Source organism: Polypterus senegalus, chromosome 12 (assembly GCF_016835505.1).
Source record: "Polypterus senegalus isolate Bchr_013 chromosome 12, ASM1683550v1, whole genome shotgun sequence".
Lineage (NCBI taxonomy): Eukaryota > Metazoa > Chordata > Cladistia > Polypteriformes > Polypteridae > Polypterus > Polypterus senegalus.
The window spans coordinates 144,661,889-144,680,793 of NC_053165.1; the positions used below are offsets into that span (position 1 = coordinate 144,661,889).

An 18,905-nucleotide genomic window follows, 5' to 3' on the forward strand; every position below is an offset into this window, starting at 1 on the left:
GAGTCACAGGATAAAAAAACAATCCCTCTGGCGCAGTGTGTTTGTTGATGAGTATTAAAGCATGGGCGGCATGGTAGCGCAGTAGTTGAGCTGCTACCTTGCGGTTAGTAGACCCGGGTTCGCTTCTGTGGAGTTTGCATGTTCTCTCCATGTCTGTGTGAGTTTCCTTCGGGTGGTCCGGTTTCCTCCCACAGTCCAAAGACATGCAGGTTAGGTGCATTGGTGATCCTAAATTGTCCCTGGTGTATGGGTGTGTGTGTGTTTGCCTGGCGCCCTGCCCAGGGTATGTTTCCTGGGATTCCTGTTGGCTGGGATTGGCTCTAGCAGACCCCCGTGACCCTGTACTTGGATAATGGATGGATGGTATTGAAGCATCAGTGAAATATATGGATGTTTGTTGGGAAAGGATATATTCAATAATTTTACAAAATTAGGGTACAGGTATGGCATGGACAAAGATTAGTGGATATAGTGAATAGTGAAAGTGTTTTGAAATTTGCTGTTAGATTTTTAAGTATATAGGTGGAACATTATGGGGTGGTTGATGATAATTTAGAAGAAGATGACCTGTGGTCACATAAAGAACAACCTTTAAATGTAGCATTTATTACAAGGGTTAAAAATATCTATTAGTGAACTAGTGAGAATTACTTTACAAGATGAGAGGCTTGAAGTATCGCTTTGGGAGAGCTAGTGGAAGAAGTTTGTAGGATTGAAACCGCATGTCAGGTGAGGTTATTCCACTTGCAAAATGGGAATTAGTAATGAAAGAAACAGTTCAGGTAAATACAAAACTTGTGGCAAGCCTGGGCACTGGTCAAGAGACTGTAGAATCAAGAATGTAGCATCTGTGACCATTGCAGATCATATTCTTTGTTTAGAAAGTGGTTACTACATCTACAAAACATAGGACATACAACTAGCTTACATAAGGTACAATTATGTAACGCAGAAGTTGTTTATTTAGGCAGAGTGATTTCACATAGTAAGTTTGAAGTTATGATGGACAGGAGATAAGCAATTGTGGTAGTTTGTGTATCTCAGACAATTCGGGAATCATGGTCCTTTTTAGGATTGTTGAACTTTAATAGAATGTGGATTGAGGACTATACCAAGAAAACACATTTACTGACTTACAAGTTAAAGGGTAATCCTGATTCTAAACAAACAACTACATTTTCTTTTGAACAGTTACACACATATGGCAATCTTAAAAAGGAACTTGTTTCAGCACCTGCTTAGCGAATTATGGACATTAAAAAAACATTCACCCTCTGGGTAGTTGAAAAGGATGGATTTATGAAAGACGTCCTGATGGGAGAATAGGGAGATCATCAAAGATCATTAGGTTATTATTAACCTAAATTCGATGTAGTGGCTTTAGGATGGATGACCTTGTTTAAGAGCTGAACAAGCTGTAGTATTGACAATACAAGCAGTTTCACCTTTGATGTTGGATAAAACGCTAGTTTTATGATGCCCCTATTCTTTATGTACCTTACTATCTTTGAAAAGAGAGGATGGTGTAACTCTGTCAAGTATAGCTAAATATTCTGGAAAACCCAAATACTGAAGTTAAAAAAGACCCACTGAATAATCTAGCTCGTGTTATTTTGACAGATAGGGAAAAATAATGGGAGTTTCACCATTATTGAAATGGTGAATCTAATATAGGACATCCCAGACACCACATTGCCTAATTCTGATTTAGAATTTGTTTGTACCATATGTACAGAATGGTGAATGAAAGTTTGGATGGGCAATAACCAATGACTATTAAGTAGAGTCAGGGAGTATCAAGCCCTGGAACTTCTACACAGCAGGCTGTACTGGCAGCTTACAAAAAAAGCCTGTGAACTGGCAATGGGTAAATACATTAATATTTACATTGACTCTTAAGCATGCCTTTGGAGTAAACACATGACTTTGGGCCTATTAAGAAACAGACAGCTTTAGGGACTCAAATTAGGCACAATCGGTTAATGAAAGAATTAATGGATGCTTCAACTCTCCTTTCAGAAGTATCAGTAACTAGTTGTAAGGCACATTGTAAAACCTCTGCCATACTGTAGTAAGTAAAGGTATTTAGTTTGTGGATGCAGCTGCAAAACAGGTAGAAATGCTATTTCCATTTACTCTTAGCTATTCCCAAATTTCAAATTTAGTGAAAGAACCCAATGATTTAATAATGTTGCAAAATAAAACACCTTTTGAAGAAACATAAATTTGGAATGAAAATGCAACTAAAGTTAGGTACAGATGGTCTTTGGAGAAAAGGATTGCAGCTTGTCACCAGGAAATCTTTAATACCTTGGCTATCTGAACAGTTCTACAGAGAAGACCATCAACGTGTTACAAAGATGTGTAATCTTATGCACAGGTATGATGGGAAACTGCATTAAAGCTTTCTGAATTGCTGTGGTAGTCAATTATGTGGCATATCAACAAGTTAACACCCCTTAAACAAAAATACTGAGGAGGACTCTTGCTCCTACAGGGCCATTTAGACATTTACAAATTGATTATATCACACTACCAGTGTGAGGGAAAATCAGGTGTGTAGATAAGGTTTCCAGATCAGTGGAAGCTTTTCCTCTTAAAAAGGGTACAGGGTCGTATACAGCTAAAACTGCTGCCAGAGAAATAATTCCAAGATGATGTAAGCCAGACTCAGTTGACTCTGTTCAGGGGACTCATTTAACTGGGAAAGTGCTCGTGGAAGTATCAAAAGTATTAGGATACGAGGTGCAGCTTCATTGCCCTCATCACCCACACTTATCTTGTCTAGCACAGGGATTCATATAACTATACATGGAGGAACAAAAAACGGTGTAGAAATAAAAATACGTAGTAATGTAAATTCTAACCCAGCATTTAAATGTTGAAGGACTAACACATTAAAAATGGTTTGCCTTAATGCTAGAAGTATCAAAAATAAGGTGAGTTGGTGCTGTATGTAGCAGAGCATAATTATAGTATTCTAGCAATAACAGAAACCTGGCTAAGTAACAAAGAATGTAACATACAGGGATACACATTTTTAAGAAGGATAGACAGAACAGAAAAGGAGGTGCAGTTGCTGTTTATGTCAAACAGAATTTAAATGCAAGTCTTCTTCAGTTGGAAGATGAGCCTCATCTTAGTGAGGACATGTGGCTTCACCTGGAAAGCATTAGGGAAAGAGGTCTTATTTTAGAAGTGTGTTACAGACCACTACATTCAGACAGTAATTTCAACACACATTTTTTAGTAATATAATGATAATAATAATACATTTTATTTATATAGTGCCTTTCCCATGCTCAAGGCACTTCACAGAGTTTAATAAAGAACAGCAGGGTAAACATTATATAGCATTGTATTAAACCAGTGTTGGAGTTGGCTGGGGTGGCGACCCGGCTGGGACGCCTAGCAAGACCGGAGGAAGGCTTACGCCTTCCCTAGACCATGTGGGAGCGACCACCCTGGTTCCTTTGGGGGCCACAGGTACAGAGCTTTGAAGCTCCACCCTGTAGGGGCCCGTGGTCACCGCCAGGGGGTGCCCCCATGCCTTTGGAGCCCTGGACCTCAGCACTTCCGACACACCCGGAAGTGCTGGGGGGAAGAAGAGAGGGGACACCCGGAGTGGTGTCCAGGGCCGCCTCCCTTCAGAGAAGGGCAAGAGTCAGGAGCGGAGAGGACTGAGCTGGAGAGGAGAGAAGGAGGCGGTCTGAAGAAAGGCATTGTGTGGCCAGGACTTTGGGGACTTGTGGGGTTTGTGGTGCACTTGTTTAAAATGAACGTGTCTGCCTGTCTGTGTCCGGGCCAGTCTCCACACCATATAGACAAATAAAGAAGAGTAAGATAGTAAATTCAGAGAAAAATGCCTAACAGACAACATAACTGATGATCTAGCACACACACATACAGGTTACATGAGTGTCTTGACATACTGTAGAGGTAAACTGAAAGAAGGGAAATAAAGTCAGGTACAGCTAAAAGCCTTCCTGAACAGATGAGTTTTGAGTTGTTTTTTAAAAGAATTCATGGAGTCAGCTGATCTGATTAATTTCGGTAGGTCATTCCAGAGTCTGGGCACTATACAGCTGAAGGCCCTGCCACCCATGGAGTGTAGATTAGTGTGGGACACAATAAGATTGCCAGAATCAGAGGACCTTAGTTGGCAGACAGGCACATGGTGATGGAGAAGGTCTCTGATGTAGTTTGGTTCAAGGTCGTTTAAGGATTTGTAGGTTATTAGTAGAATTTTATATTCAATTCTGTAAGACACAGGGAGCCAGTGAAGGTGAAGCAGGATGGGTGTGATGTGCTCGCTGCTGCTGGTTCGAGTAAGGACTCTTGCAGCCAAGTTTTGAATAAGCTGGAGCTGTGATATAAGATTAGAAGGGGCACCTGCCAGTAGGGAATTACAATAATCGAAACAGGATGTGATAAAAGCATGGACAAGTTTCTCAGCGTTAGAAAAGGAGAGGAAGAAGCGAACACCTGATATGTTATGGAGGTGAAAGTAAGAAAGTTTCTTAATGTGGGTGGAATAAGAAAGGGAGGAATCAAAAATGACACCAAGATTCTTTGCAGTAGAGACAGGTCTGATGAGATCACCGCCAAGATGGACTGGGAAGGAGCTCATTTTATTAAGTTGCACTTTAGCCTCAATTTGCAGGAGCTCAGTTTTGTTGCAATTTAAATTTAAAGAGTTCTGCTCCATCCAGGTTTTAATTTCACTGAGGCAGGTTGTGAGCTGAGAAAGCTCTGATGAAGTTCCACTTTTAACATTGAAATAGAGTTGAGTATCATCTGCATAAAAATGATAACCCAGTCCAAAGCTATGAATAATATGGCCAAGGGGAAGCATATAAATACAGAAAAGCAGGGGACCGAGAACAGAGCCCCGAGGAACTCCTTGTGTGAATGGCACTGAGCTGGTGTTGTCAAGACTAACAAACTCTTGTCTATCAGTCAGATAGGACTTGAACCACTGGAGGGCAGTGCCAGAGATACCCAGCATGTTCTCCATTCTGGACAGTAGAATGTCATGTCTGACAGTGTCAAATGCTGCACTGAGGTCTAACAGAATTAATATGCTGGTTTGTCCAGAGTCTGCTGCCATAAGCAAATCATTGGTTACCCGTAGCAGAGCAGTTTCACAGCTGTGCTGTGCCCTGAAACCAGACTGAAAGGGTTCCATCAAATTATTAGAAATTAAGTAGTTGGTGAGTTGGGAAGCTACAACATGCTCAAGAACTTTTGACAGAAAAGGTAAGTGGGAAAAAGGCCAAAAATTGTTAAGATTGTTAGCATCAAGGCCAGACTTTTTTAACATGGGGGTTACAGAAGCGATTTTAAAAGTGAGCGACACAAAGCCAGTATCAAGGAATGAGTTTATTATTGTTGTAATGGTTAGGATTATGGCATGAAGGCAGGGTTTAAGTAGTCTGTGTTGGGGTCCAGTACACAAGTAGTAGGCCTCATCTTACAAAGCAGGTCATTAACTAAAGCAGATGTGACTGGTGAGAACTTAGAGAAGGAGCTGGATGGAGTGGGAAAACAGGGAAAGATATAAACAGATGATGTATTTATGTTAGTTGAATTATTTAGATCTTTAAGTGGAGGAATTTCTCACAGACTTAAGTAGAAGAGGTAGTTGGGCCAGATGAAGGTTCAAGTAGTTTATTAACTACAGAGAACAAAACCCTTGGGTTATCATGGCCACTTTCTATTATTCTGCCATAATGGGTGTTCTTGGCAGCAGTTAGTGCTTCTCTGTAAGCTCTTTGGTGGTCAGAGAAAGCCTGGATGTGCACGGTCAGGCCAGACTTATGTGACATTCTCTCAAGGCATCAGCCAGCTGCTTTCATAGATCGTAGATCTGAATTATACCATGGAGCTGAACGTTTAAAGGAAACCTCCTTATGTTTTAAAGGAGCAGTTTTATCTAATGCTGAATGAAGGGCTGTGTTATAGTGGTCAGTAAGATTATCTAGTGTTTAAAGTTTTTGTAAGAAATTTCTCATTTACAGGTAAGAGGAGGGAGAGGTAATGAGACAGTGAAAGTACTGCTTTATGGTCAGAGAGTCCCAAATCAGTGCTGTAAATGTTGGCAACAGATAGTGGAAAAATCAACATGTTGTGTCAAGTCGAAACAGTCCAGTAAGGATAGGAATTCATTCATTCAATATTAAAAAAGAAAGTTTACAGGAAGATATTATAGTCAAGGGGGACTTTAATTATCCAAATTTTAACTTTAGAAGTAATCGGTGGCTGTTTTTAACACAGTATGTTAAAGCACCAACACAGGGTGAAGCTAGACTGGATTTAGTATTTTGTAATAATCAAGATAGAATTGAGGGTGTAGAGGTGATTGAACCACTAGGGTCAAGTGACCATAATATAATACAATACTCAGTATTTTTCAAGAGTGCAGATACAAAGACTAAAAAGTTTAACTGGTATGGCAAATTTTGAGCTGATGTGGCAAAGTCTAAGGAAGATAGACTGGGATAAGCTTTTAAGTGTGGAGACAGTCGAGGAGCAGTGGAACAGGTTTAAAAATGTTTTACATGTAATGCAGCACAGGTACATACCTACATTTGGAATTAATAGGAAATTTAAAAAAAACTCCACGGTGGATTAATAAAGAGTTAAAAAAAGAAGCTGAAAAGTTAAAAAAACAGCTTTATAAGGCATATAAGACTGATGGCTCCAAAGTGAATCGTAGAGCCTATGAGAACATGAGGGCAACCATTAAGTAGGATATCAGGGAGGCTAAAAGACAGTTGGAGAGGAATATAGCAGATAAGGTGAAATAAGACCCCAAGAGATTCTTTCACTATTTTAGTAGTAAAAGAACAGTCAATGAGAAGGTAAAGTGCATCAGAAATAGTAAAGGGGAATTAAAAGATACGGACAGTGAAATAGCGGAGGCCCTAAACTTGCATTTTTCTGAGGTATTCACAAGTGAGAAAGTGGATAACCTTCCAGCAATAAATTGGACTACTGAGGAGGAACTGAAGGATTTGGAAATTGAGGGAGAAGTACTGCTCAGATTAAATAGGCTGAAATCAAACAAATCACCAGGAGCAGATAATATTTACCCTCAAGGTCTTAAGAAGGCTAGTGAGTACATATATAAACCCTTGACACATAATTTTAGGAAGTCATTACGCACTGGAGAGATTCCGAAGGACTGGAAAATGACAAAAATATCATCCCATTATATAAAAAGAGTGACAGGGCAGATCCAAGCAACTATAGACCAGTAAGCTTTATATGCATGACAGGAAAATTACTGGAAGGAATTATTAAGGATAAGATTGAGCAGCACATGGTAAGTGCAGGAGTTGTTCTGAACAGTCAGAATGGGTTCAGAAGAGGGAAGTCGTGTTTTACTAACATGCTGGAATTCTATGAGGAAGCAACAAAAGCATATGATCAAAGTGGAGATTATATTATTTATCTTGACTTTCAGAAAGCATTTGATAAGGTGCCACATTAGAGTGACAGTGCAAGGAACCATATCAGAATTGGCCGATGTTAAGAGTGGTGTTCCACAGGGGTCAGTGCTAGGGCTGCTACTACTTTTAATATATATATTGTGAAGGACAGCCGGGTCCCATGCCCGGCAGGGACGCCCCTGCTACTTATGTTACGGGGGAGCCGCCATGGGCAGTCCAATACCTCCCCCGGGAAGCTTGGTGGCAGCCTTCCTGGCTGACGGTGACTCCCCAACCGCCCGCAGGGCTCCATGGGAGATGGAGTCCTCCACAGTTTGGTTGGGGCCCAGCGTGGCCGCTAGGGGGAGCTGCCTGCTTCCCACAGCCCGGCTGGACGAGCTTTCAGCCCCACCCGGAGGTGCAATCGGGACCAGGTGGTTAATCACCTGGAACGCTTCCGGGTGGGCTATAAAAGGGCCCAGCCACCACCACTCGGGGAGTCAGAGTTGGGAGGAAGAAGGAGACGAAGCTTGCCTGGGAGGAGTGGTGGAGAATTGTGAGTTTGTGCTTTGGAACTGTGTTTGGGACTGTGTTGGGCCTGTGGGACAGAGGGAAGGCGTGTGCCCATGGCTGAAGAAAATAAAACCTGTGTGTTTTTGTACACGTTGCCTCTGCGTGGTCTGTGCCGGGTCAGGCGCCATTTAGGTAGAAATATAAGTAACAAGCTGGTAAAGTTTGGAGATGATACCAAGATAGGTGGATTAGCTGATAATTTGGAATCCGTTGTGCCATTACAGAAGGACTTGGATAGCATACAGGCTTGGGCAGATTTGTGGCAGATGAAATTTAATGTCAGTAAATGTAAAGTATTACACATAGGAAGTAAAAGTGTTAGGCTTGAATACACAATGGGCGGTTGGAAAATCGAGAGTATACCTTATGAGAAGGATTTAGGAGTCATAGTGGACTCTAAGCTATCGACTTCCCGACAATGTTCAGAAGCCATTAAGAAGGCAAACAGAATGTTAGGTTATATAACACGATGTGTGGAGTACAAGTCACAGGAGGTTATGCTTAAGCTTTATAATGCACTGGTGAGGCCTCATCTGGAGTACTGTTTGCAGTTTTGATCTCCAGGCTACAAAAAGGACATAGCAGCGCTAGAAAAGGTCCAGAGAAGAGCGACTAGGCTGATTCCAGGGCTACAGGGATTGAATTATGACGAAACTTTAAAGGAGCTGAGCCTTTTCACTTTAAGCAAAAGAAAATTAAGAGGTGACATGTTTGAAGTGTTTAAAATTATGAAAGGAATTAGTACAGCGGATTGAAACTTATTTTAAAATTAGTTCATTAAGAACACGGGGACACAGATGAAAACTTGTTAAGGGTAAATTTCATACAAATATTAGGAAGTTTTTCTTTACACAAAGAACAATAGATACTTGGAATAAGCTACCAAGTAGTGTGGTAGAGACTTAGGGACTTTCAAAACTCGACTTGATGTTTTTTTGGAAGAAATAAGTGGATAAGACTGGTGAGCTTTGTTGGGCTGAATGGCCTGTTCTCGCCTAGATTGTTCTAATGTTCTAATAAGTTAGCGTTTTGATGTAACAAAACTGTCTATTAGGATGTATCAACCTCTTGATGCATCAATGTTTATTCAAAGGGCCTTTATCGCAACTTCAGGAATGTGACGGCAATATAATTCTAATTGATTTACAGATGCCTCGATTCAAACTTCTTTTCAATAAATATTCCCTTTTTAGACAGGCATTTAGAGTTAGGGTTTGACAGTGCAATAATATACTTGGTCTCATAATCTCTCTCTTTAAAAAATATGAAAGATCCCTAATTTACTGGGAATTCCACCCTATATACTATACTGAGGGCACTTTTCAGCAGTTGTGTTTATTAATAGAATCAGGAGATTCATTGAAGTCGGGTAAAGCAAACTATAGTCATAATCAGTTGAGCGAGAATCTCATAAACTAAGCCTAGAACATAAGACAAAAAAATCATAATGAAAGATGAGTGAGGAGTTTGAAAACCAGAATAGTGCACATCACTTGGCCACAATGAGAGACATAACTCGAAGCCAGAGGCAGAAAAGATTTTGAAACCAAAAAGCATTTCAAATGAACAAGCAGAATGCTGGGTCTTTTTAATGACTACTTGCTTTGACAATCAGTATGTCCAAGTGGCTGACCTCTTTGCCGATTGCCTTGTGACGCTGCAATATCCCTGACACCTGATGTCACCCCTAACAACCAAATAGGAGCCTGAAGAAAATTTGAGTCAAATCATGACTAATCAAAGAGTCAACTCATGACATCCCAATTATAATAATTGTGTGTTTTCCATGTGTAGCATATTTGTCTTACATTGACATTTATAAGCACACTGACCTGAGGATTGATTAATCTGTTAAGGCAGGTGTATGTTGGAGGAATTCAAGAATACAACCGTATTAGTTGTTTTTGTTGTTTATTTATCTATTTAGGAGAGGTTATAAATAGGATAACGAAATATCAATTAACTAAAAAAATATATAATTTTTAAATGCCAATCTTAGTAGTGAGTAGTCATTGTTACTTCATTGTCCCAGTTGAATATTTGCAATGGTTCAGTTTAAACCAGTATTGTATCTCTCTATCTAAAAAAGGCCAGTTCCTCTTCAGGTCCATCTCCACAGATTTTACTCTGGCACCAGTCCTGACAGTACTTATTGTCATTGAATTATGTGTACTGGTGTCCTTCTGTTCCATTCTGGTATCTGATATTTTCCAGATCAACTTCCATGTACTAGTTCTTATTATGGCAATAAACTAAAATAAAAGAAGACATTTGTGCACATAAAATAGATAACAATAGTGATTAAAGACTAAATTTCTAGGATAATATGACATTACTGTTAACGGCAGTTAGCTGTTAATTGTTAATTGACAGTAACTGCAAATACTGATGCTCTGTGTAAGAAAGGACAGAGTCGACTATACTTCTTTAGAAGGCTTGCGTCTTTCAACATCTACAATAAGATGCTGCAGATGTTCTATCAGAAGGTTGTGGCGAGCGCCCTCTTCTACGCGGTGGTGTGCTGGGGAGGCAGCATAAAGAAGAGGGATGCCTCACTCCTGGACAAACTGGTGAGGAAGGCAGGCTGTATTGTACGCATGGAGCTAGACAGTTTGACATCTGTGGCAGAGCGACGAGCTACTGTCAATCATGGAGAATCCACTACATCCACTGAACAGGATCATCTCCAGATAGAGGAGCAGCTTCAGGGACAGACTGCTGTCACCGTCCTGCTCCACTGACAAACTGAGGAGATCGTTCCTCCCCCACACTATGCGACTCTTCAGTTCCACCCAGGGGAGTAAATGCTAACATTATTCAAAGTTATTGTCTGCTTTTACATGCATTTTTTATTACTCTTTAATTTAATATTGTTTTTTGTATCAGTATGCTGCTGCTGGATTATGTGAATTTCCCCTTGGGATTAATAAAGTATCTATCTATCTATCGTTAACGTTAAGTGGACGTTTTCTCTATTGCTGACACTAAAAGGAAAAAAACTCAAACATCACACAGACACCTCACGGCGCTGCCACCTCATCCATTGCCTTCTACAGCGTACAGCCTTAGGGCTTTGGTATGAAATCCTAACCACTGCATTATCGTGTCATCCATTAATTAGAGTATATACAGTATTCACATTAAATTTAGGTTCCAAAAAATAGAATATAGTGTACATTTCATTAATTATGAAACATTTTCTTATGGCGTTTGCTAAGTTTTAGTTTCAGGTATATTTGCCATGTTCATGAAGTACTATGGAATGCATCCTTGACATTGACATTGGCACCCTTCAGACATAACTGCATTACATAAAATACAGTTTCACTCAAAAGACAGTAAATGTTAGACAAAAATGATGTTGTTCAGTAAAAACAATATGAAGGTGCTCCTGTGTCTCCTTCAGTATTATGTTTAAGTTCAAGTCAGATCAAGTAATATAACCAGTGAAACAAAACTAGCATTCCTCACTGATGCTCTAATGATGTGGTACAAAGTGTAACTCTCTACTGGGATCCACAACTAATTCTTTTGTCAGATGAATCCTGGACCAGGATGCAGTGAATAACCTAACTAAAGCAACTTCATGTCAGACCAAAAACCAATTTTCCTTGTATCACGAAACTGTGAAACTGTGCCATCGGCAGCACCAGCTAAAACTTGCAACTTCTGATTCCGTGAAGAAAAGGATTCTTGGAGTATGTTTCTTCTGGCTAGAACACTATCGATAGTTTCACCATGAAAACAGTACTGCTAACTTCCTTTCTCTTTAACAATATAGAATATTAATTTGCCATAGCTAAGGATACCAACCATTATAAAGTTGCACACAATTTAAAGCAGTTATCTGACATACAAAATACTGGAAAGAGACAATTGTGAAAAAATAAATAAGTAAATACCATCCACAGCTTAGTTGCAACATGCCCGCTTGGAAAATTCACATGTAATCAGATTTAATAAATTAATTAAATTCACTTTACAATTGAACTGACAGTTTCAATAAGGTGTACTTACTTTTTCACATGAATGTAAATACATAAGTAAATACATCCATCCATTCTCCAACCCGCTATATCCTAACTACAGGGTCACGGGAGTCTGCTGGAGCCAATCCCAGCCAACACAAGGTGCAAGGCAGGAAACAAACTCCCTGGGCAGGGAGCCAGCCCACCGCAGGGCACACACACACACACCAAGCACACACTAGGGACAGTTTAGGATCGCCAATGCATCTAACCTGCATGTCTTTGGACTGTGGGAGGAAACCGGAGCACCCAGAGGAAACCCATGCAGACACGGGGAGAACATGCAAACTCCACGCAGGGAGGACCCGGGAAGCAAACCCAGGCCTCCTGTGAGACAGCAGCGCTACCACTGCGCCACCGTGCCACCCTAAGTAAATATATAAATTAATGAAATAAGAAATGTACTACCTTCAGACTATTTTGGCTTAACATTCTTATATGGTTTCTGTTTACCTTGGATTTAAAATTACTCTCAGCCTCCTTACCTTAATTTTTAGTAACACCAAATGAGCTAACATTGTGCAAGACAAATCTGTTTTGGTTTACTTCACTACATACATCCACCTCTTATAATTCAATAGAAATGTGTTATCCTATATTATATACAATTGGAAAAAATACATTTCTCTCTCCATGTTATGGTTCAAGTAGTTTTTAGAATTTGGCAGGAATTCATTAATGTTATCACAAAATAGTTTTTCAGGGTCTTTTGCTTCACTTTTGCTATTGTTTTTAGCATATATGAAAAATTGCACTAAGCCTTTCACTGCATTCAGTACACTGAAAGATGAAGGAAGTCAGATTTTTTTTTTTTTAGTTTGGTGGATCTTTTTGGTGTGTGTGGACCATTTGCAGTCATGCACCATATGGTCTTTGGTAAATCCGCCAATTGAACATTTCTGTGGTGCCCCCTTCCTTTAATGCCCTAAGCATATTCTTATTTTGCTTAATGGTTGATCCAGCCCTGCTCAGGTTGCCTGACTCGATCAGACAGAAATCTATGGGAGGCTGGCAAGAGGCCACAGGATCACCTCATTGACCACCACCTGTAGAAAGATAACTGTTCAGAGACTAATATTTGACCTCCATACCATTAGAGGAAACACGCTATCCCTGGTTTGGAGGAGGGAATTTTTTTTTCAGTTCTTGTGGGGAATGGGCAACTAACAGGCTATCTGAGAAAGCTAGTCCTTCATTGGCAACTGAAGAGTCAGAGGTGCAGGGACAGAATGCCATATATTTACAAGTAAAAAGCTGAGGCTTGTGGCTGTCCACTGTACTGAGATTAGTGCTGCATTCAAAAAAATAAAGCAATATTAAATATTCACTAAAACAGTAACTGTTCACTCGCTCGTTCAACACGTAAGTCATTTAAAGATGTTTTAGACAGCACTAGAACAATGAAATGGCTAAAAGAATTGAAACCTACCCAGTTACACGAAATTTTAGCTCTAATGCACCACGTATTACAAAGTACAATAAAAGGAAAAAAAATTCTGTCAGAGTGTGCAGGCCCATTATGTTCATTGCTATCATTTGTTATCATACAGTTACTCACCATACACTTTTAACTCAACTCTTCCATTTAGATCGATCATAGACGGAGCTGTTGTAATCAACACTGTGTATTCTCCCGAGTCAGTAGCAAACAGCTTATTAAACTTAAGAGTGCCAGTGGAAGGTGACACCTCGACTCTTCCTCTATAATCCTTTGTATAAATCATATTTGAGCCCGTCCAGATAACAACAACTGTCGAACCAAATTCCCAGGTTCCAGAATTCGCTGTTTGATCAACTGGATCAATTGGCAAATTAAATGTGATTTCTCCACCTACTATCCCATTAAGTACGTTCTGAGGAGATATGAGGCTAGTGGCGGAGCAGTCTGCAATGAAAAAATAAATGTTATTAACTAATTAAAAATATCACCATAAAAAAATAATTTGTATGATCAATCTGTTAAAAAGTCATAGGTCACAACTTAAAAATGCGCTACCTACACGAAAACAAAGACAGAGAGAGAGCAGCCAAAACGACTCCAGCGCGCACCTCCATTTCTATCTGAATAAGTAAGCAACGAGAACTTAATTTCCGGATTCATAAACTGTAAGTGAACGAGTGTGTTATATCATAAGGACAGTAGAGGGCGTATCATCTCCAAAATTGGCGTTTTATTTGTATGAACACGTTATTTACTTAGTAAATTAGGTTGCAGAGAAGAAACATGGTTAAACTCGCTAGGGCTAAACGAAAGATATATCTTAACGCTACTTAGGAAATGCACAATATTTTAATGGATCGAATTAATACATGATTAGTGGACGTGCTATGTAGAGCAAGAATTAAACCAACCAGTGCGTTATAGTTTATCATTTAACACTTGTCCAAAGTAAAAAGACCTGCGCAAATCGGGTGTGTTTATGTTACCATAAATAGATGACATAAAAATAGTTAAAAGCCTGCATAATATTTACCATTTGAATTACAGATGAACTTACGGAAGCTCTGAACCGCACAGTGAAAAAATTATGGGATAACCTTATCTCGTACGTACAAGATACTTTCACGTACGTACGAGATGTTTTCACGTACGTACGAGATACTTTCACGTACGTACGAGATGTTTTCACGTACGTACGCGATAAACTTAGATTAAAATATTACAAAAGTGTGCTTCGGGGCTTCCTAATTACGACCTTACCAAGGCCATGGCGCTTCAGTTTGACGTCACTTCCAGCGCTTGTAGCGCGGTAAAATAAAAAAAAACAGACGGATGGGCTTTTATTTATTAAAGGAGTGTGGGATGGTTAGAGTTGGGTTTAACAGCAGCATGCAATACGTACGTCAGGTAATGCCCAGAACGTCAGTCACGAAATGCCCATCGCATACCCCATTACACTATGGTTAAGAGTAGGCTTGTGGGAGGGTAAGGGTTTAGTTTACAGGTATTCGTCTGCACACTCGTACGGAGCACCTGAGGAGATATGGTGTTTTGTTTCTTCCTGGGAAACAATTTGGTGCGTTCAACTTACTATCTCGTGTCCACCACTTACCATAGCCTGCGCACCAGGTTCTTTAAAGTCGCACCTGCCAATATTGCGTGTGCGCCGCATATTTTAAGATGAGCACCAAATGCCATCACGTGCTACTGTACATCATTTTCTGGAAACAGGACAAATCACTGAACTGTCTGATGTTTTCCTCACACAGTTACAGTCCACAGAAATGAATATTGGCAAGTTTATAAAGGCAGGCTATGCATTCAAGCCCATATCGTTAAATCCGCGAAGCAGCACCACTAACCAATGCACTAATTTATAGTAAAAGGAAATTACATTAGTTAGCCATTTACTTTCTAGCCCGCAGCTTGTTATTCGCACAAGTTACGAAAAGAATTCATATTTCACGTATTTAGTGCGTGTGAAGTTTACCCAGTTCAATGCGGGTTCACTAATTTAATTCTCTGGTAAACCTGGCACACTCGATCGCATATCTGAACTAATGAACTGTGTGATTTAACATGCATCTAAAGAGTTAAATCCAAATCGGGCCACTGTAACTCCTGTCGTTTTCAGACAAGAAATGTACCCTTGTTAAAAAGCCAAACTTGAATATCCTAGTGAAATCCACTGGCAAACCTGGCACACTGGGTCACCCGTTGCATTGTGCAAAACGAACTGCGATCTTTAAAAGTACAGCAGAGATCTAAATCGTGTTGCTGCCGTTTTTATTGTCACGTTTTTGACAGGATGGATCACTAAGTTAAATGGCAGGTAATACTTCCTTAGCCCAAACGTAAGGAAATTCATTGACTAACTTGCCCTGTTATCGGTGATGCGAAGAAGACACTTTCTTTCAGTTGACTGTGATATAAAATATGCGCTCTAAAGAGTGAAATCGATTTGGATCTCTTTAATTTATATATATATATATATATATATATATATATATATATATATATATATATATATATATATATATATATATATATATATATATATATATATAGTGAGCTGGATGGCTGATCGCACCCCAAATAGAGACAGACCCAAATAGGACCCTCACATTGCTCCTTATCCTTGCACTATAACGCGTAATACAAGCCTCGCGCGGTACTCCGCCGACTTATAAGCCTTGCGCAACGCCTGTCAGTTTTGGTATTGATTTGTGTTGCTTTCTCTCTCTCTCAGACTGCCTCCGCTCCTGACGCGTATTCATTTGAAGAAGAAGGAATTCACGATATCCTTTATTGATAGACGAAACTGTCATCTTTGTCAAGGAGCAAGTTTGAAGAGACAAATGTTTGTTTGCAGTGTTTGAATAAAAATCCTTCTTGTTTTCACGACCTCCTGTGACTCTGTGCAAATCTGTGACCCAAGCGTGACAATATATATATATATATATATATATATATATATATATATATATATATATATATATATATATATATATATATATATATATATATATATATTTATTTATTTATTTATTTATTTTTTTGTTAAATGCAGTTGAATTTTGCCCAGACCAACCTGAGTATAGTCAAATTGACTAGTAAATTTAGCATACATCTGTCTTCATATAAACAGCACAAGACTGATTGTAATATTGAAGTCACACTCTAAATTATTAAATCAGTTTGGCTCACTTTCATTTTACAGTTCTGTAACAAGAGAGAGTGCAGTTAGATTTTGACACCCAAATGCAGGTACAAGTCCTTTTTCTCTAGCAAAGTTTACACATTCCCATACTAGCAACAAGTCGGACTCCGCTGTTTAAGGGGCAATCAGGTTAAATAACCATCCGTTCCTCTGATATGTAATAAAACTGAAAGAAGGTGTCTTTATTTTTTCCCATTACCGTAAACACAATGACATCATAAGTTAGCCAATTAATATACCAAGTGTACATTTGGGCTAAGCAAGTATTACCTGCAATTAAACTTAGTGATCCATCCTGTCAAAAACGTGACAATAAAAACGGCAGCAACACGATTTAGATCTCTGCTGTACTTTTAAAGATCGCAGTTCATTTTGCACAATGCGACGGGTGATCCAGTGTGCCAGGTTGGCCAGTGGATTTCACTAGGATATTCAAGTTTGGCTTTTTAACAAGGGTACATTTCTTGTCTGAAAACGGCGGGAGTTAAAGTGGCCCGATTTGGATTTAACTCTTTAGATGCACGTTAAATCCCACAGTTCACTGGTGCAAATATGCGATCGAGTGTGCCAGGTTTACCAGAGAATTAAATTAGTGAACCCGCATTGAACTGGGTAAACTTCACACGCACTAAATACGTGAAATATGAATTCCTTTCGTAACTTGTGCGAATAACAAGCTGCGGGCTAGAAAGTAAATGGCTAACTAATGTAATTTCCTTTTACTATAAATTAGTGCATTGGTTAGTGGTGCTGCTTCGCGGATTTAACGATCTGGGCGTGAATGCATAGCCTGATTTTATAAACTTACCAATATTCATTTCTGTGGACTGTAACTGTATGAGGAAAACATCAGACTGTTCAGTGATATGTCCTGTTTCCAGAAAATGATGTACAGTAGCACGCGATGGCATTTGGTGCTCATCTGAAAGTATGCGGTGCACACGCAGTATTGGCAGATGCGACCTTAAAAGTGCCTGGTGCGCAGGCTATGGTAAGTGGTGGGCACGAGATGGTAAGTTGTACGCACGAAATTGTTTCCCAAGAAGAAAAAAAAACACCAGATCTCTTCAGTTGCTCCGTACGAGTGTGCAGACGAATACCTGTAAACATAAAGCACGTAACTAAACCGTTACCCTCCAATAAGCCTAATCTTAACCATAGTGTAACGGGGTATACGATGGGCATTTCGTGACTGACGTTCTGGGTATTACCTAACGTAGGTACTGCAAGCTGCTGTTAAACCTAACTCTAACCATCCCACACTCCTTTAATAAATAAAAGCCCATCCATCTGCTTTTTTATTTTATCGCGCTACAAGTGCTGGAAGTGACGTCAAACTGAAGCGCCACAGCCTTGGTAAGGTCGTAATTAAGAAGCCCCAAAGCACACTTTTGTAACATTTTAATCTAAGTTTATCGCGTACGTACGTGAAACTATCTCGTACGTACGTGAAAGTATCACGTACGTACGTGAAAACATCTCGTACGTACGTGAAAGTATCTCGTACGTACGAGATAAGGTTATCCCATAATTTTTTTTCACTGTGCGGTTCAGAGCTTCCGTATGAACCCACTGGCACAGTGAGCGGAACTCAATAGCATGATGGCAATATTTAGTTCTAAGCTAATGAAGTACAACTGTACATATCTATGAAGCTCAAAACATGTTTTCCCCTTGTGATCTTAGTGGGATTATCAGTGACCTACATTCATTTTTTATTGAATTTGCTTAATCCAGGTAAGTACTGCAGTAGATGGGGCCTTTCTGGACTGCATCATGTGCAAGGCAGGAATCAAGCTTGGGCGACATATAGTCGAAACCTGAGCATACTTACATGAATGGCCACACTCACTCACACCAAGTGAATTTAGGATTATTAAATAATATACCACACAGGCAGGCTATCAGGTAACATCCTGAGTATCCACAGAAAAACTCCCAAAGACTCTCTCAGAGCCTCTATTGACTCTGTGAAGATCACAGCATCATCAGCAAAGTCAAGATCCGTGAATCTTTCTTCACCAACAGATGCCCCACAACCTTGCCCAACACCCAGTCCATACAAGTATTGAACAGAGTAGGAGCAAGAACACACCCCTGACGAACCCCTGAATCAACTGGGAAAAACAAAGAGGTTCTGCCTCCACTCTGCACAGCACTCACAGTACCAGTGTACAGGCCGGCCATGATATCCAGCAACCTCAAGGGGA

General features: G+C 39.8%; 1 protein-coding gene across 4 annotated transcripts in view; it reads right to left on the reverse strand.

Annotated features, from left to right (window-relative positions):
* Positions 1–14,593, reverse strand: part of LOC120541788 — a 48,921-nt gene extending 34,328 nt beyond the window's left edge. For 2 of the 4 annotated variants that reach the window (XR_005636073.1, XM_039773718.1), the window contains exons 1-2: positions 14,035–14,119; positions 13,593–13,919 (exon numbers count right to left, since the gene is read on the reverse strand). Coding sequence is in view for 1 of the 4 variants with exons in the window: in XM_039773718.1 (XP_039629652.1) it covers positions 13,593–13,919; positions 14,035–14,089 (382 nt within the window). In the remaining 3 variants the exon portion in view is untranslated. Of the gene's footprint in view, positions 1–13,592; positions 13,920–14,034; positions 14,126–14,508 lie in introns of those variants that run through there. The other 2 variants (XR_005636075.1, XR_005636074.1) reach the window with 2 other exon arrangements.
* Between the last annotated feature and the right edge of the window lie 4,312 nt (positions 14,594–18,905).